This window comes from Ornithodoros turicata, chromosome 6 (genome assembly GCF_037126465.1).
Source record: "Ornithodoros turicata isolate Travis chromosome 6, ASM3712646v1, whole genome shotgun sequence".
NCBI lineage: Eukaryota > Metazoa > Arthropoda > Arachnida > Ixodida > Argasidae > Ornithodoros > Ornithodoros turicata.
The window spans coordinates 16,469,252-16,490,753 of NC_088206.1; the positions used below are offsets into that span (position 1 = coordinate 16,469,252).

A 21,502-nucleotide genomic window follows, 5' to 3' on the forward strand; every position below is an offset into this window, starting at 1 on the left:
AAGCCGAAATCGCAATGGCACCCCCTGCAGGGGGTACACAGCTGAAAAAGTTAGGGGGTGTCACTGAACATTTGGGGGTGTAGGGGGTCTGGATAAATCACTGTCCTTATCGCCCACTCCTTCCTGCTGTCCTCTCTCCATCTGTGCACGTCTTCTTCTGCAAAAAAAATATTGAAAGTATTTAGGTGGAGCAAGTAAGTACTCTCGAAGTTCAGCAAGCACTGTAAGCCGTAACCTACGACATTGGGCCGAGCCTGAAGTGAAAGATGATCTGGGGCTTGTCGGTACGTTGAGGGAGCCACAGGATATAGGACGAGTGATGAGGACTGGTACGTGTCCTCCTCATAAAGGGTTGCTGAACGAAACCTGTGTTTAGGGTAACTTGATCCTAATTAGGTATATAGAGTTGTGTACGAATATGCCAAATCGTGTAACCATTCTACCAGGTCTTGTTCAATACATGTCCCTATACACGTCGCATTGTATGTACCTTCGCTGACGTGACCTTGCTCGCGCGCTCGTGTAACTGTCTTGGATAGATAATTGTGTGGGTCATAGATAGAGGTAAGCGCGGGTGCGGGTTTACCCACGGGTACCCGCAGATACCCGCGCAGTTTCGCGATTTGCGGGTAAAAAGTTTGGTGTCGCTGTGGGTTGCGGCCTAAATTGCGGGTGTACCCGCAATGCGTCCGCGGATAGTGCGGGTAAAGCTGCATTACCCGCACCCACTAAACGGTGCCTATGCCACTCTAACTTCATTTTCTCCAGTTTTCATTGACAAAAATACAGCAAAGTAATGCAAAGTAAACGCAAAAGTAAAATTTTTCGCATATCCCACGGTCATGTGACCTTTCTCTCTTTTTTCTTTTTTGTTCAACTCTCCTCTATCCGCCAACATTCGTGATCATCTCACAATATCGCGGGCATAGCTGTTACCATGCCAGTCGTTTTCCCACGCAGACTTTAGAAAGAGAACATTACCGCATGGCACGCTCAGAACTAACCGCATCATTGTGGGTGACATCGGTCTCTTTTCTGATTGGGTCAGTCTCGCTGTTCGCGAGTGGCACATCTGCGGGTGCGGGTACAAATTTACCTACTCACACTCGGTTCTAGCTGACAAAAATGTGGCAAGTCCAACACTCTGAGCTAAAATTGTATAATGGCAGTTGAAGAAAAGGCACCAACGGGGGGACTCGAAGTATAAGTTCGAAGAAGTGCAATTGGAGTATGCAACTGAGCGTTGTGATGCTTGTGTTGTGTTTGTCCTTCTATGTTTAACTGCCTCATCTACTATACACTATGCTACTAGCTGATTTTTTCTTATTATTATTCTACGCCTACTGGGGAATTGCCTGTGTGCACGGAAGTGCAGTGAACGTGTGAAGTACACGTTCTCTGCAGTACGTCCACCAGTGTGCAGCTATAGCTCTAAACACTTTCGGTGGAATGTACAGAAATATCTCTCACACTTTGGGGCACATGACTGAGGTGCGACCCTGCAACCTGCAGTACACCCAAGCTCAAGCGTCGTGATGTGGACGTGCTCCAGTTCTGTGTTAGTTTGCGTTATACTGGCGAGGTACCATAAGAAGATCCGGTGCAAGAAAATCCAGAGATCTCATAAAGTTAATGACTCGACGTATCCAGGCAGTTCTGGCGGTCACAGGAAACACTACTGCAGGTGGGTGCTTCAGAGGTTCAGAGGTGTGTGTGCGTGGGGGGTCTATCTTTCTTTTTAGGCGTGAGATAGCAGTACCGTAGCCAGAGAAATATTTCGGGAGGGGTTCTATGGAAACTTTCCACGGGTGGGTGGAGGTAGATTATTATTTCACCCTATTTTTTTTTTTTTTTCCTTCTCCCAAAGGCTTTCGGTGTCGGGGGAATTGAACCTCATACCCCACCCCTCTGGCTACACCACATGGCTTGCACGTGACGTCACACCATAGCTTTACCAGTGCTTTTTCCCTCTTTCTTGGTGAACCAGAGCACCCGGCCTATACGCGTGCTTCTTTTCCCTCTTTCCGGAGAACCGCGCAACCCAGGTGGACAGGACAAATTTTGAATCTTTTTCCGTCCACTTCTCTGTTGTCCACACCCTCTCGCCCTCCAATATCAACGAAATGCACTTTCATCGCCTTTACAACAGCTCTCTTGCATGCTCCAAATTTTGCACGTAGATATGAAACTGCCGCTAGGCCGCTAGTCAGTCATAATGAAACAGAAACCATACAACGGCGCCATTTTAGGGAGGGGCGGGGCTGCTGCAGAACGTGACGTTTGTGGTTTGTGTGTACAACTGTCGGAAGTGTTGTGTCGTTGTGTGTTGTCGTACCAACCTAAATGCATTTTTTCTGGGGGACTGTTAGCGGTGTGCTAACTATGTTGGTTGGCTTCTTTGCATTCGCACATGTTGGGATATGTTGCCATTCTTGAAAGACTGCGATACCTTCAATGATAGCACTTGGAATCTCACGCAAGACCGGGGTACAATTATAGAGCTCCAAACGCGAGTGCAAGACTTTCGGAACATCATTCTGTTGGTTCTGTCACCTCGTCCACGTCAGTGCAGTTGTGCAGCATCATATGACCGTGCCGTGGCAAATTGTTCTCAAATTTGTTTTACGTGTGCGTAACACATATTCATCATGGAAGAGGGAATATTTCCGACGGGCTATCACAAACACCTCGTCAACCTCTTCGAGAAATATGCAATGAGCATTGGAGCTTCAGACTTCAGCGTAAATATTCGCGTGCATCTTACTAACTTGGAAGCTTATTTTAAGATAAGGGATATCAACGTTTCATCATCATGCACAGCAGACGGTGATGCGGACTGTTGGATTTTTTCCAATTTCACTCCCTGGAACGAAAAATTGAGTGTCATTGGCTGTGAGCTTATCGAAGACAACCCAGGTCACCTGACCCTGCAGTCACTAAGACGTAGTCAGCCTTTCCACCGTGAACCATCTAGTCAGGAGGTCGTCCTTGAAGCTTGCATTTTATTCCACTGGCTTTTGAAGCATCACGAGTGCATTGGTGCAGTTAATGTGTACCATCATGAAAGCACATTCAAGTACGCGTTTCTGTATTATGACGCACTGTCAGAGAGCAGGGGTGTCGACAGTCTTGTCGTGTATTCATGCTTTCCTGATGAGCATCATGGGAGTCAGCTTGCATTGGCCTGTGGAACCATGTCGCTACTTGAAAGGCTCGAACTTCAAGACATGAATGATGACCATGAATTAGGGATTATCTGTACTATCAGTGGCACAACTTTGATACCAGAAGCCGAAAGTTTTTGGACAGAATTTTTAGATAATCTACATGACTGCACAAACCTCAGATACCTCAAGCTTGACATCGAGGATATCGGCTCTATAACACACCTCACTACTGTATTGCGGAATAACAGAAAACTGGAGGACCTTTACATTGGCAAGTTTGAGCTCTGGAGCACAGAGCTATGTCAGCTTGCAGAGACGCTTTCTGCGGAGCCATTGTTACAGCTGCAGAAATTGGAACTTGCATGTCGCTTTGACGAATCTGAACTACCTGATTTCATGGAGGCACTGAAGAAACACCGTGCATTGACTTTTCTCAAGTTCTCTGTCAGTGACGTTAATGTTGAGTCTGTCTTTGGTTGCACTCAGGGAATTGTAAATCTTCAAGAGCTGAGGCTTTATTGCGGCTCCGTCGATGATGACAGAGCACTGTGTTTGGCTAATTTTATGCGGACAGGTTCCTCCTTAAAAGAAGTTCATCTTGAGTATACTAAACTGCTACAAGAGCAAATCAAGACCCTTTTCACAGCTTTAGCAGATGCTCCACATGCATTGCCACACATATATTGCCACATATACCTTGGGAACATCAATTTCGACACTTCCGATGCGTGGCATTTGCCCTCGGTGCATGCAATGCGTGATATGGGTGGCCGCGTTCGGATATATTACGACGGAATAATTTGTTCCCGTTTGTCAGCGCTGCTAAAGACAAACGATTACTTCTTCAAGGAGATCACAATCAACTGGAGTCCAAGTTCAACCTCTGAAGAATTTGAAGAACTCTTCGTGGCACTCAAGAGCAACACAACTGTAACGCAACTCAGCGTGGAACCCGACCCAGTAACGGACCAGTTAATGCGTGACCTCGCGGAACTTCTTCACGTTAATCGCACGCTTCAGTCTCTGAACTTAGTGATGGGTCTGCGAGCATCACATCTGAAAGTGTTGTTTGACGCTGTTGCGGAGAACCGTGTGTTGTCTAAACTTGCCCTGGGAACATGCTCTTTCGACCCAAGTGCACGTGCTGCTTTCAGTAACATGCTGAAAATGAACAAGGCATTGACCTTTCTGTCTTACTTCAGGAAAGAGGAACAAGACAATGAACAAATAAGCGCGGCCCTATTGGAGAACCACACTCTGAGAACACTGCAACTTGTGCCTTCTGCTGCTGGCCACATTGCTTTCAAGTGTGAGGAAATTCAACGTCGTAATCAAGCAACGTTCAATGGAGCGTTGCGGTATGCCCTGAAGAACTCGACCGACAGGAACCTGGCTGTATCATTTGAGCGTGTCTGTCACAGTGGCAACTTTAGTTCACACCTTGCAAAGTTTGCTGGCATGTCAAAAGATGAAGCGAGGGAGCGCATTCATGCTACCAAGCGATATATTACATCAAATTACTTGCTCATTACTGGCATTATAAAGGAAAGGCTACAGTGTGCGAGAAGTGAACCTGGACAAGTGCAGTTTGACACACTGCACGTGGACTGTCTTATGGAGATCTTTTCATACCTTAAACTCTCTGATGTTTTAATATAATGTTTGCAGAGTGATGCTATACTTGTGGACGTGTACCGATATTAATTATATTGTTTCGTTCATAGAGTGTTGGGTGAATTTCGGTGTGCTCTTTCGTTTAAACCTGCCACTCAATCAGGAAGGTGGAGCGTTTTTTATAGATTTCGTTACCGAAAATAATTAAGTTTTCGGTACCTAAAAAGCTCAACTTTTTTCCTTCTGTTTCTGTTTCCACACAATTTTTGGTTGTGGTTTCTGTTTCCGTTTTCAATACCGGTTTCTGTTTCCTTGATATCATTACCCTGGATCTTGTAGCAACACGGTGTAAACGGTGTAATCCAAGGGACCTTGCTACTGAACACACAGCGCGCTCCGTCCACTTTGTCACTCTCGCTCCGGAGGTGCACATTGCGTGTGCAAAGCGCCTCTGGGTGTCACTGAATGTTCTTTTCCGGCAGAGCCGTTTATGAGGAGTTTGGCCATTCTGTGATCTTTTGCCATCCGGAGATAGAGAGCCGCCGTGACGTCAGAGCCATCATCGCTCCGCCCACTTGGAGGGGGGGGAAAGGCGAGCCGCGGTAGCACGTGGAGATTACCTCTGCTCCAAAATGGCGGAATAGGAGATTTCGAGGTGATAGCTCCGATCCAAAATGGTGCCACTGACCTTGGCGCCGCCCATCGTGTGACGTCAAAAGGCGCGCTTTCAGACAGGCTCCTCCCAACAGCCAAACTCTCCTAATAAACTGCTCTGTTTTCCGGTAGAGCCGTCGAACCGGGGCGTTTATATTTATTCGCTCGGAGGCGCTCGGAGCTGCTCCGAGCTAGAGTCACTGTACGGTACAGTGACTCTACTCCGAGCGAATAAACATAAACGCCGCCGGAGAGGAGAACGCGAGAAGCAGTCTCAGACTTGTGGGAGGGAGCGTGGGAGCGCCACACTCCGCACAACGAGATGTCCCGTTTAGTAAAAAGGAGCGTGCCCCATGCGCTCCGGAGTCCCCTATTAACGCGCCCGAACAATGAACTTAATGGAAGTATTTAATGCAGAGTTTGTCGGGGATCGAATACATTAACTTCCATTAAATTTAAAAGGAAGTGGAATGAGGATTGGTGAATTCGGTTTCCGTTATCGCTACCACCCTTGAATTCCGTTTCCGGTAATGAGAACGAAAGTATACTGTTGTTTCTGTTTCTACCTTCGTGTTCTGCGGAATTCGGGCAGTTAACGTTTCCGGTAATCAAACTCTAGTTTATAGTGATGGTAAATCTGGTCACTATATCAAATATCCTAGCAGCAGTCATTGTGGTTCAGAAAACTACCTAATGAAGGCTTACTGTTGGCGATTTCCGATGATGCATTTCGGGTACATTTTTCGGCCCGCAGTCAACTACTGCCTTTTTCAACTACGGCCTTTGACCACCAAAGAAAGCAACTGCCCCTTTAAAAAATATATATATATGGGGAAAATTTCTCTCTCTCTCTCTGTGTGGCCTTCGCTTATTTCCGATCGATTACCTTTCAAACTTTGTCGGCAGAGTATGTTCGTACCGCGAAAATAATGTAATGACGTCACCAGTGTCGTTTTTACTGCTCATTTCACTATACAGAGATGCAGAGCGGCGCGAGTCGAGCCAACATAACCTAGATGGGAGCCGTTCATTTTAGAGAGCCTCGTTTTAGCGAACCTCGTTTTAGAGATCCCGTTTTAGAGAGCCTCGTTTTAGATAATAGCGTTTTAGAGAAGATGGCCGTAGGTTACGTTTCAGCGAAAACCGTTTTAGAGAATAACGCTTTAGCGAAATCCACCACAATTTTGGTTTAGGTTTCGCATCCCACTAATCATCGACGCATTTTTTTTCCCTTTTCTTGTATGCTCAGTTTAGAAGCCGGTGTTTATGTATGGTGTTTAGGTCTGGCTAGTTGGTGAGGTTTATGTATGGCTGCATCCTAACTAATTTTTAAGTAATAATAATTTTTAAGTTAATGAAATTTATGAAATATTATTTGCTAGTTTTTCTACACTGTGAGCAATATACAGCGTGTGTTGTTATTTGATTATTATTATTATTTATTGTTATTATTATTATTATTATTATTATTATTATTATTATTATTATTATTATTATTATTGATTTTCTTTCTTTCTTAACTGAACGCGCTGTGATGTGATGCGTATCCAAAAATAAATAACACACCCTGTATTCTTACGGGGAGGATACCATGATGGGGAAAGCAAGCAAGACAAACACAAGCACACAACATAAGCTCAACCTATACAAACTACTCAGTCTTGATACGCTTAGGGAGCACAGGGAGTTAGTTATTACGATGTCTTATGTGTAATAAAACTATGTAAGAAATGTATGCTTGCTGGAGTGACGGTTGCAAAATAATTCGTCTTCGCTCGAACAAATAGCCCGAACTATATTCATCTCTGCTGTGCTTCCCTCCTCTTTTCATCTTTTATGTTCTTCAAAGCTAGCATACCAAAACCGAAATATGTTTTCTCTAAAACGGCATTCCCTAAAACGTGCCCCGGAGTCTCTAAAACGGTATTCGCTAAAGCGAGACTCTTTTTCTCTAAAACGTAACTCGCTAAAACGTGACCTGTTCTCTAAAACGCAATTCTCTGAAACGAGGCTCTCTAAACCGTAGGGGAACCCACCTAGATAGAGAAAGCCCCTGCGCCTCTGCCTCTCCCTCCTTCGCTACGAGGACATACATAGTCAGAATTCGTCTGCTACTGCGATTCACCGTTCTGCGAATTCAAGAACTCGCAAATGATTGCAGCTCACCTGGAACCTGCAGACAGACTAAATATTTAGACAAAAAGTGCGAGACGCTTTCTCGAAAATCCCTTTTGAGAAAGATCGAGACCGTTTCGCGCTTTATTTCCAAGTTTTCCCAATTCAATCACAACTCGCAGACGACGGTGGTGAGTCTTCATGGACACGACCGCTGAAGGCACGTTCGTGATTGGCTGCCGCCGTTGAAAACACGGTCCTGATTTGCTGACTCTTAATTGTTACGTCACGTCGACGAGTGGTCGGCACACTGTCGAGCGGGAACGCGCGCGTCCCTGCGCCGCGTACAGAGAAATTTCTTGTGTTCGTCGTCAAGGCGCCTTTCATAATGCGTAATAAACGGAAAATATTTAAACGTTCGAGGACAAAAATTCAGAAATTTTGATGTCTGTTTTGTTCCTTAAAAAGAAAAAAAAAACAAGTCAACGTTCCGGACGCAATCTATTTTACGGTATAATCTCGTTGTGAACTGTCAGTTTCGGTTTTGTTTTTGCTTCCAGAAAGCAATAACTGGCCTCGCTGCCAAGTGTCAAGAGATCACCGTCGCCACTTTCGGATTTTACTTATGTTCTTGTGCATTTTGCTCCGTGCTCGGCTCATTATTTCATTCCCCACATCACCACCAGCAATGAGGTAGAGTATCGCCCCTGGCGATGAAACTCCCCCTCCATCATCTCGAAATAAAGTTGTTGTTGTTGTTGTTGCTCCGTGAGTACTGCTAACTTCCGCGAAGTGGTTCGTCCGCGGGATAGTATCGCTTGTATGCGGTTTACCATGTGCGCATCGTCGACACCAGTCAAAAGGCGAGCAGTCTGCAAGTACTGCAAGGTACCTCACGGTTTTCCGAGGTTAAAAAGTCACTAAAACGTGACTTTATTAACGCCCTGTGCGGCGTCTGCTGTCCTGGTAGGTTGTGGTTTATCCAGAATCCCAAACACAGGGAGCTGTTGCAAAACATTGGGGGGGGGGGGGGGTCATTATTACAGTTACAGACAGTTACAGTACAGACGACGACGAACAGAGTTTACGCATTGCGCGCGAACGTGAGGCGAGCTGCTATCTTTGGCTTTCAGTTCGGTTTTCTGCCTCGGACGGGACAACCTTCAATCGCTTCTGATTCGAAGAGAGAGGGAGGCGTACGCCTTTTTGTGTCAGTTACCATTTCTTTCTTTTTCTTTCTTTCTTTATTTACGCATACTATCAGCCATTAGACTACAATAGGAGGGTGGTGAATACAAAAATACATTTTAAGTTACATGCAAGGAATACACATAATAATACATACACGTAATGCATAATAACACATAGAACTACAATGCACTAACAGAAACTGTCACCCTAAAACTGTCAGAGGGGAATCAGTTAACATACGTCTATATGAGTTATTAAAGTATGTGAAACGGTTCCACTCGTTGACTGACCGAGGAGGAAATGAATAACGAAAGCAGCCTGTACGGAAATTAAATCATATCCAAATCATATATCGATCCAAATTGACACAAAAAGGGCGTACACCCTTCTCTTTCTTTTCGGATCAGAAGTGATAACGTATGTCATTCGTGGTAATGGTTGGCGCAGAGCGTGCTGTGCGGTGAAGTTCTGTTTTTAGAGTTTTGATCGCAGTTATATCCTTCATTTTAGTCCTTTGAGACAGACATTTTACTCCCCCTGCAATACATCTACTCCTTCCTTGCCGAGTGACCCCGACTCAGAGTGACGTGCAGTGCGCTACGTTCCGACTCTGTTCGAGCATGTCACCTTGAACTGAAGGAAATGTTGTGCTTCTCAAAAGAATAAATAGAAAAAGATTTTTTTTTACATCATTTGAAATTTCCGGAAATTTTACGTTTTTGTGCGACCAGCGCCATGTCCCCCACCTAACGACGCCCCTGCACCCAGTCACCACGACTACTACAGCCTAAATTGTGAACTGAGACAAAACGCAATATCGGCGATATAAATTCTAAAATATATTGCGCTTCGATATACTCCAGGGTGAAATAACCCGTGCCGAAATCCCCGAGTGCCATTACGTCCGCGCCAGAATAACATGTCGCTGAAACAGCAAGGGGAGGGCAGTAATATAGGTAAACTAAAGTAATTACTTTAGGTACTTTAGGTAATTACTAGATAACTTAAGTTATCTAGTAACGTAAAGTAAGTAATCTAATGTAGAAGTAAATACAAAATCACATTGCCTCTGAAAATCGGGTGTCGCGCTCTCAGTGGTGGGGTTCATCGCACAGACGTGTACACAGCGTGTGGGCTTCTTGTATGCTTGCAAGGTCGTACGCATCCGGTTGTTCGCTTAGTACATATAACGAGAGGAAGTGTACACCGTTGTCCACGCATACAATCATGAAGGACATTTCGTCAAACATGAGCGCACATCGAATGAGAACGATGTGTCCATGTGGTTCTCCTTGCCGTGCAGTTCACGTGGACGCATTAGGGCTACCTGTACACCCTGCTCTGCGAGAGCAGATAAAGAATTCGTGCATCAAAGGTAAGCGTAGGTATTTCTACCTTCTTTTAAGGTACCTTCCAAGTGCTAACAGATTGAGGAATGGTGAAGTGTGAAACAGCATCGTTTAGGGAGAGCATTGTGCGTTCTCGTCCCCAGCACTATGTTTCAGTTTTGGGATTCTTTCTTCGCATTTTTTTTAAATGTAGCGGGGCTCTTTAACAAGTATTACGAGTGCGGGGGAAATTGTAGTGCTGACAGGTGTTCAGGCACCTAGCAATCGCAGAAATGAAAGAGCTAGCGAGTTCAGAGAAACACTTCCCTTCTTCGCATGAAAGGCGAGTAAGTCATACATCTTGACACATTTTGCGAAGAAAGACACGTTTGTTTTTATTGTTATTATTTCGTAGTGGGCCGATATCAGATAGGAAGTACGTTTACTGTACTTCAGCCTTTTGAAAAACAAGAGTATGCAGCTGTAACCTGTAGCTGTGTGAAAACTATGATGTCTGTGCGGTGCAAATTCGGGGTACATTTTTCTTTTCTTTTTTTTTCTGCTGAAAACTCCACTCACAGAATCGACTATCTGTCTGCAAGTAACGTGTGCAGTTACATTTATGGGTCGACGCACATACACACACATATATAATACAACGTTTCAAATCAGGGTGTCGAACCAAATACGGGTTCCGTTCGGGTTCGCGTTACTTGGATTTTGTTCCGGTTCAGTTCCGGTTCGACCGCGCCAAAACTCGAACAGGTTCGAAAACTGGTTCGAAGCCCCGTACCGGTTCGCGAACCGGTTCAACGCTTCCGTTTTATATCTCACATAAAACCGCGTTTATCAGGAAATGCGTGGCTAATAGCTTACTGCTGTTGTCTGCATTGACGCTTTTAGTGGCCGGTACTCCCTTTAGCGAGAGAAAGGAGAAATGGATGAGCACTTGCAAATAGCGTCCACGTTAATGAAGCGGTGTAGTCCTGCTACTTTCTGTTCCCAACCGTTCCCGTGTACAGTGAACCGTGAACCCACTTGTACAGTAGCAAATTGGGAAAAGACAGTTTTGCAGTAAAAAGACAACATATTTATTATGTACCTCGGACACTTTGCTTGATTTTACTAGCTGCTAACTAACTGCTTGACTAGCTGTTTCTCAAAGTCTCCTATAGCGGGGTCCCTCTGGCAGCTGACAAAGGCCAATATGACAATTGCGTTAGTGTCAGGTATATACCGTGTAGTCCACGACCAAGGAAACCTATCTGAAGTTAACAATACCACAGTATATGTGTGACGTGGTTATTTCCTCCATATTCGAAGAAATAAAGTCAACATTGTTTGGTATAATTCCCGTTACGGAGCATGTCATGCTTCGTGTCGAGCGCTTGGCGGACCAGTGACAATGAATAAGAGTAAGAAATATGGTCGGTGAAGAAAGGGTGGGGCATGCACTAAAAAAGTATCGGTGTCGGTAACGATACGGAGACCTCGTTACCATAAATTTCTAAGGGAAATACTTTTCCGATACAGATTTAAAAAAGTATCGCGATCCGCACTCCGATACCGAAAAAAGTATTCATTACTACGTACAACACGGCTTTTTTCACACGCACAGTTACGTAGACGACGGTACTGAGCCGGCACACTGCTTTCGCAGTCTGAACCGACCTGAAACCGTACTGACACATGTCGAAAACAAATCTGCCAGCCTTGCTCTGTCTGAGGTCGCAGCAGTGTACCAGTTAATCCATAACACAAAGGCAATGTGTCACGACACAATGGCACTACCAGTAAGCAGGACTGCTTTTTTTTTTTTTTTCAAACCACTACCAATCATACAGGTACAATTCTGCGTATACTCCTCTACTTCCCATGTTTCTGAATTGTTTAAATTTTACTGATCACGTGTAAAGGGAAATGTTGGACGCTTACTTAATCACATATTCTTCCTACACAACTGGCCTACTCTATTCATGCTTCATTCGGTGGACGATGGCAGGCCACGCACCTTTCGGAAAATGCAGCAGTTGCTAGCAGAGGACGGTCGCGACGTTTGCTTGGAAACCCAGCGTCTGACAAGCGTCCGCGTGGCGCCTCCTCTCCGAAGAGCAGTGGGGCACTAGCCGCGGCGCTCACAAGGACAATGGACCATTTCCGACAACGCGTACGCGCATGCCCAGCCCTTGAGTCCGCCATTTTTGAGCGGAAAACATCGCCATGAACCCACCTGCGGGCGTCTGTCATGTTCATTGTGGGGAGATAATCGGTTTCAAGGTTACGTGGACGTTTGAGGTCTGGTAATGAGTACAATGCGCTTTCACCTCTTTCCGCATTCTTCTTCCAATCTTCTCTTGCTACTTTCCAACGCAACGTACATGCCAGTTCGTAAAGCGTCACCATTATTGGGGGTAAAGACACTGTCACGGGTTCGAGTCTGAATGAGTGGAATAAACCTACACCCGTGATCAATGTATAGATTCGGACCCGGCTAGTGGAGGGACTGTGGCCAGTGCGGTAGTGAATGAGCCCAGACTCATTTTCAACAAACAATGAAACTTGCACTTTTACTGAGTACTTCACGACAAACACGAAATGAAGGTATATCACACGCTAAAACATTCCACCTCTGCGATCCTACAAACTTTCCCAACGATACTCTCTGCTCAATGAACCTAAAATCACACTCGTCACCCAGGCACCAACCAAAATGCACAAAATGTATCCCGGCTTCTTACATTCACAATCAAAACCACTACTCAGACTACTTGACAAAATTGTACAACGCCAGTCTCATAGAAATCACTTAGCTGTATAGGGGTGGGGAAGTCCGAAGAAACTTCGAAGAGCCTGAGACGTCTTCTTGTTGCGGCGGCTTGTCTTCTGCGTTTCCCTCGACGTCACACCGTGGCACACACTCTTGCACACTTCACATCAATCAACCACTTTCTATGCAGCAACCTGCATTCGATATTACAAACCGATCGTCGACACCGATACTTGAAACAGAACTTAGTGTCGCCGCCACTCTTCCCAAACTTCCCCGGCGGGAAAACCGCTGCTACCCCGTTCGCGTTGTCTTTCTTCTCCTTCCCAAATCGACTACCGGACTCCTAATTTCTTCCAACTATCTCCTTATATAACCTCGTTACACGGGGCTTCCAAAACTTATTTCACGGGGTATCCCTCTTTTCTTGGGCGGGAAAAAGGGTCACCACGCCCCTGCCACCAAACACGACTGGCTACTTAACATAAAAAACGATAAGTATTTTTTCACTTTCCAAAAGACAAAGTCTGGAGACAATTCCCAGAATTTGGGAGCCAAAAGATTCTGGACGAAAAACATGTGGCATCGGGTTACCGTAAACGGTGCGACCGACCCAAAAATGCCATGCCTGGCCTCGCCGCAGGGGGTCGAGAACAACCCGGAGTACACACCCATAGTTGCGTCGAAGTGTCCGGTTTCTTTACTCGGACTGTCCCTCCAACGCGTCTTACAAAACATCTGGAGGTAGTAAATTCTGGAATCCCCGAGCTGTCATGGCCAGCCGAACAAGTGCCCGTTCTAACTCTTGACTAAATTAACTCGCAAAAAAAAAGGAGAACCGAGATGTGTTTAAACGGCAAACTCGCACAACAACTGGTTGCCCTGTGACAGACACGACGTTCGACATTCCGCCGCCAGGGGCGACGCGAATATGAAAAATGTCCATTGCGCTTCAGCGTGTTAAAAATATACATACAGCGTATTACTATATATACTGCATATGACTATACATCCTCGTTTGACTGCTAGATGAAAATTTGCGAAATCCATGATCTGGAGACCAATGTGTGCTCGTTCGGGCATTGAACTCTTATGCTGACTTCTTTTATGTCCGAACCGTTTCGTCGCGAACCGGTTACTGCTATTATTTTTTTCCGGTTCTGCTCCGGTTCGGGTTCAACAGTCTCATGAAAATTTCGGTTCGGGTTCGGTTCCGGCAAAAATAACGGTTCAGGTACGGTTTTCGGTTCGGGTTCGGTTCGACACCCTGTTTCAAACACTGTGTTGTCTTCTGGTGGTTAAATCTAAGGCGTGAAAGATGCACAGACAATACCCGAGCAGCACAATGTACTGAAAGTCGAGTGCAATAGGGGTGGACGGGTAGGTGGAAGACCTTGAACAGACTCTTGAAACTAAGGAACATTGATAAGACACATACCGTCCACCCATATTGCACTCGACTTTCAGTACATTGTGCTGCTTGGGTACCATTCTTGCTGTCGACCGGCCGCTAACCCTGCAGAGCGGCGCGACGACAACCATTTAATCGGCTATCAATCGATTCAACGTCGATTTCCTTTCGTGACCGTTGATCATCAATCCGCACTGTGCACTGAAAGTCTGTTGAAAGCGCAGGCTTTTGTCGCTCTATAATTTTAAATCGTTTCAGAGCCATGCGAGTCACAAATAAACCTATAGACGGGTTAACGGCCTCTTTCGAGTCGCTTTGATGTTTTATAGGGGTAAACAGGCATCCGCGCCGCATAAAAAAAAAAAAAAAAGAGAAAAACTGGTTTGATTTTCCGACCCATATTTCTTTTTTTTTCGGAGTGGCCAAATGACGACTCTATATACTATATACCTAAACACTCAAGCGTTACCGAAAAAATATGTGCCAATGAAAATAACGGTGCATTACAATAGAAAATATCACATTCCATAGGTGGCGCGTGTTATATGATATTTTTTGCTTAAACTAAAAGCACCACATTGATTCCTGAATGAAAGGCAAAAAAGAGAACGTTCATTGGCGCGTAGCTTCGTTCACTCTACGCCCCTCAAAACTTTTTTTTTTCGCTAGCTTTCGCTTTATTCTGTATAAACAGGATGCACGCTGTATTGGCGTCTGCGTCGTTTATTGGCAACGCCGCACAACTTTTTATGCCACCACATTGAACCTTGTCCGCTTTGTGCGACATTGGAAATGTCACATACGGCGAATTTCGAATTTTTCGTTCATGTTGTTCGTCTTTTACCGAATCATTATGACGTATTGCGATGTTAGATACACGTGCTTTCAGTGTAGACATGGTGAACTGTCCGCATATTATGGCAGTAGCTCTTTTATGTGGCGTGTTTCACCGCTTATAGCGGAGAGCACTCGACAGAGGCGCGAAAATACGTACCGTTCGACAGCTTTTTGTTACGAATCACTCTACATTTGGGACGGGGAGTTTTACTCGAGCATGTTTGATCCATTCGCAGATAGACATTCCCATGTAGATGGTGAACCGATAGCCCTGGGACGACAGGTATGTGCTTTGTGATCGTTAAGCATCAACGTTATCGTTGTTCAGAAACTGTCTTCATAAGGTATAGTTGTACAGATTGTTTTACGCACTGTAACGCCCCATGATTCATATTCTACTTTGAAACATGTGTACCCTGTCGGTTTGATGCACGCAGGACTGAGCCTTACATCTTCACGATTTTATTTTTCCATTTCGGTGCAATTCAATTGAGGATCGAGTCCGGAAGTAATGAATTTTAATAAGAAGTGAATTTTAGGGTTGACAAAGTGTTGTCATTTTTTCTAGGCTTATCGATAAGCTCAGCTAATCGTTTAGCTGAATTTCTATAGACGACCCCCTGTTTACAAACATGTGACGTAACGAGAAGACCGGTTGGAGGTTATATTATGCTGTCCCAAGCAGCACAATGTACTGAAAGTCGAGTGCAATAGGGGTGGTCGGTATTCGTCTTATCAGAGTACTTCAGTTTCACGAGCCTGTTCAAGGGCATCCACCTATCCGTCCACCCCTATTGCACTCGACTTTCAGTACATTTTGCTGCTTGGGCGTGTTGGGCAAGAAGCGGGGGAAAACGCGTCGGCTGATAGGCTGATAAAGCTGATAGTGCCAACCAGCATGCTTTGTGCGGTGGCTTTACGTAGTCAATGACATATAGGGGCGCAGCGTTGTGTACCTAGAGTGTCTGACGTGTCGCACGTGTTACTGCCAGGGATTTCCCTACAGCCTACCCAGGGGGGGGGGGGTGTACACCCCCCCCTGCATTTTTGCAACACCCCACCTGAAATTTCTCATGTGACCCCACCCAGCTCGGCCACCAACACGTTCTGGTAGAGAGTCCGGCGCAGCGAATTACATCCTGTACTGTCAAACTTGGGCTGTAGGACCACAGTGATGCAGATGATCGTACCATGCATTTGTCCAAAATCATTTGAAAGTGACTGTTCAATGCATATATTGCGCGCATATACGAGCAAAAATGCGTGCGGGCACGCAAACTCAATGTGGATCATCAAGAACCATTTGCGCCCAACTCAATTAAGCGAGGTATTCTGCTTTTTTCGTCTAAGGTTTTCACCGTTGTATAGGTGCTAGGTGTTCATTGAGCTTCGTGAGACAAGGTGCTAGTCTTTTTTCTTTGTCGGTCGTGTGATTATGCATCTTAATGTTGAAATGCCGTTCATAATGAATCTGTATTCTAAATCTAATGTACTGTGTTCTAACGTAATAACATGTACAAATAAAACGGGAAAGCTGCGCAGAGATGTCACCATTGTGCCACGATTCTTTCCGTGTCTAAGAAAAATTCCTTAAGTGGAACCTTCACCAAGCATAACCCATCCCCCCCCCCCCCGCCTTGAAAGCTCGGCACCCCCCCAGCAGTGAACTTCTGGGGAAATCACTGCATGGTTGCTGCTGCCCAAAAGTGCAGATTTTATCAAGTTACCGCCTGGCAACATTTAAACCAGCCGTCTCACCAGGTAAATTGAACAAATTGAATTGAACCGAATCGTCGCTTGTCACGCGTGTTAGAGTTGGGACATTATGCAGTGGCTGAGACAGTGCATGTTAACTCCGCAGTATTCTATATTTGAGCTGTACCAACAACAACAACCTTATTTTGACGGTGCTTATGGTTGGGGTGTTTCATCGCCTACTGATCCCAAGGTTGCGGGTTCAAACCCGGCCGAGGACGACATCAACTTCGTGGCAGAATACAAGTTGTTCAGATAAGCCGTCTTCCGCAAGAGACGTTAAATACGGTGTACTGTTTGCTGAGATTTTAAAGAACGATGAAGAACTCTAAGATGGGCAACATTATTCCCACAAACCGACCGATCATTATCACGTCGCTTACGACCATAGTTATCTCGCGACGAAAAGCCACAAATTATCATTATCATTATCATCTGATCACTGCTGGTTTTGCTCTGCTATGTTGTACGTCGTAATTTAATGAGCTACTCGAGCCGCGCTTTTCTGTGCAACCCATTATAAGCTACGCGAACACGGCACATTAATAGTACTCATCTTCGTTGTGTAAAGTCTGTGCCTTTATCGACCTTTAGGAACGTTGATTAATGTAGGTGAACGGGGAGGGGGCAATATAGACTAGCGAGAGAGCAAAAATACCAATGCAGCACCGTGTCATCCGTTGCTCAGCTGAGTCAATACTGTGCATGCTGGTCTCTACCTGTACTCTGTCTTTTTTTGTTTCCTTTCCATTTCGCCATGGCTTCCAGTCTGAGGTGGACAGGACTGCTCTGGAATTTCGTCAACCTCTTGTTGGGACGCCCCTGGATCTTCCTTCACTTAATATATGTGAGTAACAACGGTCATGTTAGCATTCGTTGATTACCGCGTTCACAACAAAGTCATGGTAAGGATGTACGCCATTGGGTAGTCCAGAAATAAACGCTCTAGCGAACGAGATAAAGGAGTTATGCAGCAGCAGCGGGTCTATAGTACATTTCGGACGTCCGTTCCACGATATGTCCATGCACCGAAATGTCACTGCGCGTCCTTTCCAACGTATACCTCGCGGTGGGCGCTGTAACGCGTAGTCAACTGACTTGTATCATATGCCATCAAGATGTCCGCGGCAGGGTTCCAACACTTCTCCTTGCTATCAGCATGCAAGGACGTTGCCATCTGTATAGTATCGCGCATTTAACCCTCTTTTACTGTTAGATATGCTAGACATTGTTGACGTAAAGCCTGTCTTCATTGAATTGAACATAATGTATACAGGGTGTTCAAAATTAAGCTTTCACTAGCACTTTATAAATAGGCGAACAAAAGAAAACTGGTGCTATTTTTCTGTTCCTTGAGTAAGAAGCAGGTGCTACATAATTAGCAGCACCTGTTTCTTACACAAGTAGCGTAAAGTTATCATCCGGTTTCCTGTCATCGCTGTGTTTCTGTAGCGCTCGTGAAAGCTTAATTTTGAACACCCTGTATACTTTGTTGTTATAATCCACGGCATGTCCACGTTAGAACGAGCTTCGGCAAGAGAGAGAGAGAGAAAGACATGGGTGAATCTGTTAGTAGGGCGTCCGCCTACAGATACTATGACATGATAGTACATGGCTCACAATCAATGAATCGTTATTAAATCATAGCATCAGCTGAATTTGGCGGTTGTTGAGTCTTGAAACGTTTCTTCGCATCTCAGGGCTTTAGGGCATAAATAGTTAGCTTGTGTCCTTCTTGGACAGACACCCCTCTGCTTGTCAGGTTAACGTAATTTCAGTCACCCTCTCTCCCCTTCAGAGCATGGGTCCCGTGCTGAGCGCGGCGATGTTCTACACCATGTGCGCCGCCTTTTCCCGTTGTTGTCCCCCGAGTCACATCGTGAACCCCTGCACCTGTTCTGGACCCTCCAGTTTCACCGTCCTCCGATGCGACAACCTCGCAACCGTGGATAATCTCCGACAAGTCACTCGAAACCTGCACTATCACACGCACGACTTCGGCAAATTCAGCATGGCTGACTCCAAGATCACTGTCCTGGAACCGGAAAGTTTCGGTCCGCTTCGGTTCGAGTACATCTTCATCAAGAAGTCGACCCTCACCGACATCAAAGACGGAGCGTTGGAGCCCTCTAGGGACACCTTAAAGAGAATCGAAGTCACTCACTGTGAACTTAGGTACTTCCCCTTCAGAAACGTCTCAACGTTCCCGAAGCTGGAGAACATTCAGCTCAGCTACAACCACCTGAAGACAATACCCGATTACGCGTTCAAGTACAACCCGAACCTGAAGAAGATCGACCTGTCTTTCAACAAGATCTCCTACATCGGAAACTACGCATTTTATTACGTCCCGTTTCTGAAAGAGTTGAATCTGAAGAACAATCGATTGAAAGTGATCAATAACAACGCGTTTGCGGTGCACGTCAAGCCTAACGACGACTTCGTCTTGGACCTGTCCAACAACCAGATCCTGATGATGGCCGAAGGAGCGTTTCAGAATCAGTTCTTCAAGATGCTCAACATGTCGAACAACAGGCTCAAGTCTCTGCCCGAGAATCACTTCAGGCCTCTCATGGAACGCATGGCTGTCAAGCTGGACGGTGGTGTGGACGTACAAGGTGAGTCCATATGTTACGACGTGGTCGTGGTAAGCCTATAAGAACAGCGCCTCGTATTCTGTAGGTGTCCCTCAAGGGACGCCACAGTGGTAACATTTCTTCTCGCGAAACGAAAACTGCCGTTACCTTGAGAGCAATACAAAAGGAACAGGAACGCGCCTGTTTTTCGGCCTCCTATTGGCCTAGACTTACCCAATCATAGTCGGAGATCGTTTGAGGAAACCAATGGGAGGATGCACCGCGTTTTCGCGCTTCTTGAGAAGAAGAGGAGACGAATGTGCTGAGTTTTTTTGGGGAAGTTTACAACGAACGGTAGAGAACGAGTGAGTCCCGTTCCTGTATAGCGTTTGTATAGCTGTCAAGGTAACGGATCTTTAATTTCGCGAATAATTTTTGCACTTTAGTGCCCCTTTAAAATCTTCAAATTCGTGCCACGAGAGCATAGAACATTTGCCAACCATAGTTTGACATGAAGAGATGCCGTTTCACCTGCTTTCTCTCTCTCTCTCCTTTATAGTGTACCTCCGGAAGTTTTCATCCTTAGGTTGAGCATGATTATGCTAGGGTCATGGTACCTGCATCTATCTGTCACTTCATCTATTACTGGTTCCCGCGATATGGCCCACAATAAGCGAGTTTACGGTACTTCACCACGACACAGTCCTCAGTCCTCTCTCTCTCACACACACCTTATGCTCAACGTTCCGTGTCGGACATTTGATCTGCTTACATCCATGGGCTGGATAGTGTCTTATATCCCAGCGGTTACCTCGCCGGAAGATGTGTGAACATTCTTCACCTTGTGAGCTTGCGGACCGACTGCGAATGCCCCTTTGACATTGCTTTCCAAGTTGCCGACCTCGGCAATATCGGGCTTCCTACCACTTCCGTAGTGAGCCCCCCACTGTCTTTCATCATCATCTGCAGTACTTTCAACTTCCATCGCATTTCATTGAATCTCTGCTACAGTCGTGACATTTATCCACATGAGCGTGGCCAATTACATCATTAATCAAACGCCATGTCCACCATCTCCTTCAGTCTCACTGTCCATCGCTATCTGTATCGCGATCTTTCGCTCAAGTATCTTAATTCAAAGCTTTGTTCGTTACAGGAAATCGGTTGAATTGCTCGTGCGGCAACGTTGAGTGGCTCATGGACATGCAGCCTTACTACCACAGGTTCATCAAAGGCTTCGAATGCTCGGAAACGCACAAGAACCTGGAGCACTTGTCCCGGTGGGAACTCGGATGCGAAGGCTCCAGGAATCCGAAAAGCATTCTACGTGACGTCACAGTGACGTGATCAAAGCACAGTGGATGACGTCACGATTGTAATGAAGGACAGATCTGTAGTTACTGCGAGTAGATTCTTTGAAAATATCGCAAAAATAATCTTATTCGCGGTATACTTTGTGATCTATAGGGTTCCATTAATGATCAGTGTCGATACAGTTCGGTCATCCGAGTTTCGTATAGCCTGTAACAAAGATGGTTTAAATATGTCCGTGAGGAACAGCGTCGGTGACGTAATCAAGAACGTTTGTACAACAGGGCCTTACCTTAACTAGGTAGGTACTTTTACTGATTTGATCGCAAAATAGAATACTGTTTCTCGTAGCATTAAACACAACTTAAACATTAATTAAATAAAACATTAATTAAATCATTAATTAAACACAGAAGGACAAACACAACAGAAGCCTCACAACACCCAGTTGCATATACTGCAATTCAATGATGGCAGTAGAAGCAGAACCGTCAACTGCCATTTAACTTCAACTGCCATCATTCAATCGAAAGGTGTTCGTCTTTTTGCTGACAACATACGATACAGCTCGATTAACAAGACTAGAATGAAGATATAGCCCTAATCCTGTTGCGCACACCAAACTCTTGCGCATGTCTCCAATACGAAATGTTTGTATTTCACAGAAGGCGAAAAAAGCCCTGATGCACCAGGAAACGCATGCTTGGGATCTATTGTGTTAAATATATCACAAATATATTCTCGAAGATGTTTATGGTTCCGTTTATAGCTGCACA

General features: G+C 45.4%; 3 protein-coding genes across 3 annotated transcripts in view; 2 read left to right on the plus strand and 1 right to left on the minus strand.

The window, feature by feature from the left end:
* The window catches only part of LOC135399274 (D-amino-acid oxidase-like), a 75,049-nt gene that overhangs the window by 29,615 nt on the left and 23,932 nt on the right, over positions 1 to 21,502 (minus strand). The gene's annotated exons all lie outside the window — the stretch shown is intronic.
* LOC135397664 (uncharacterized) lies at positions 2,278 to 4,888 on the plus strand. Its single transcript, XM_064629273.1, has one exon. It carries the CDS (start codon positions 2,649 to 2,651, stop codon positions 4,824 to 4,826), a length of 2,178 nt encoding a protein of 725 aa, XP_064485343.1. The 5' UTR covers positions 2,278 to 2,648; the 3' UTR covers positions 4,827 to 4,888.
* On the plus strand, positions 15,290 to 20,910 carry LOC135397665 (leucine-rich repeat-containing protein 57-like). The gene is made up of 4 exons (XM_064629274.1): positions 15,290 to 15,367; positions 17,608 to 17,686; positions 18,638 to 19,457; positions 20,572 to 20,910. The coding sequence occupies exons 3-4, from the start codon at positions 18,641 to 18,643 to the stop codon at positions 20,760 to 20,762; spliced, it is 1,008 nt and encodes a 335-aa protein (XP_064485344.1). The 5' UTR covers positions 15,290 to 15,367; positions 17,608 to 17,686; positions 18,638 to 18,640; the 3' UTR covers positions 20,763 to 20,910.

What these genes read in the sequence shown, in the direction of transcription:
- LOC135397664 (XM_064629273.1), top strand. Translation starts at nt 2,649, where the DNA reads ATGGAAGAGGGAATATTTCCGACGGGCTATCACAAACACCTCGTCAAC.
- LOC135397665 (XM_064629274.1), top strand. Translation starts at nt 18,641, where the DNA reads ATGGGTCCCGTGCTGAGCGCGGCGATGTTCTACACCATGTGCGCCGCC. An exon ending in CGGTGGTGTGGACGTACAAG is followed by an intron (nt 19,458 to 20,571) that starts GTGAGTCCATAT and finishes TGTTCGTTACAG; the next exon opens with GAAATCGGTTGAATTGCTCG.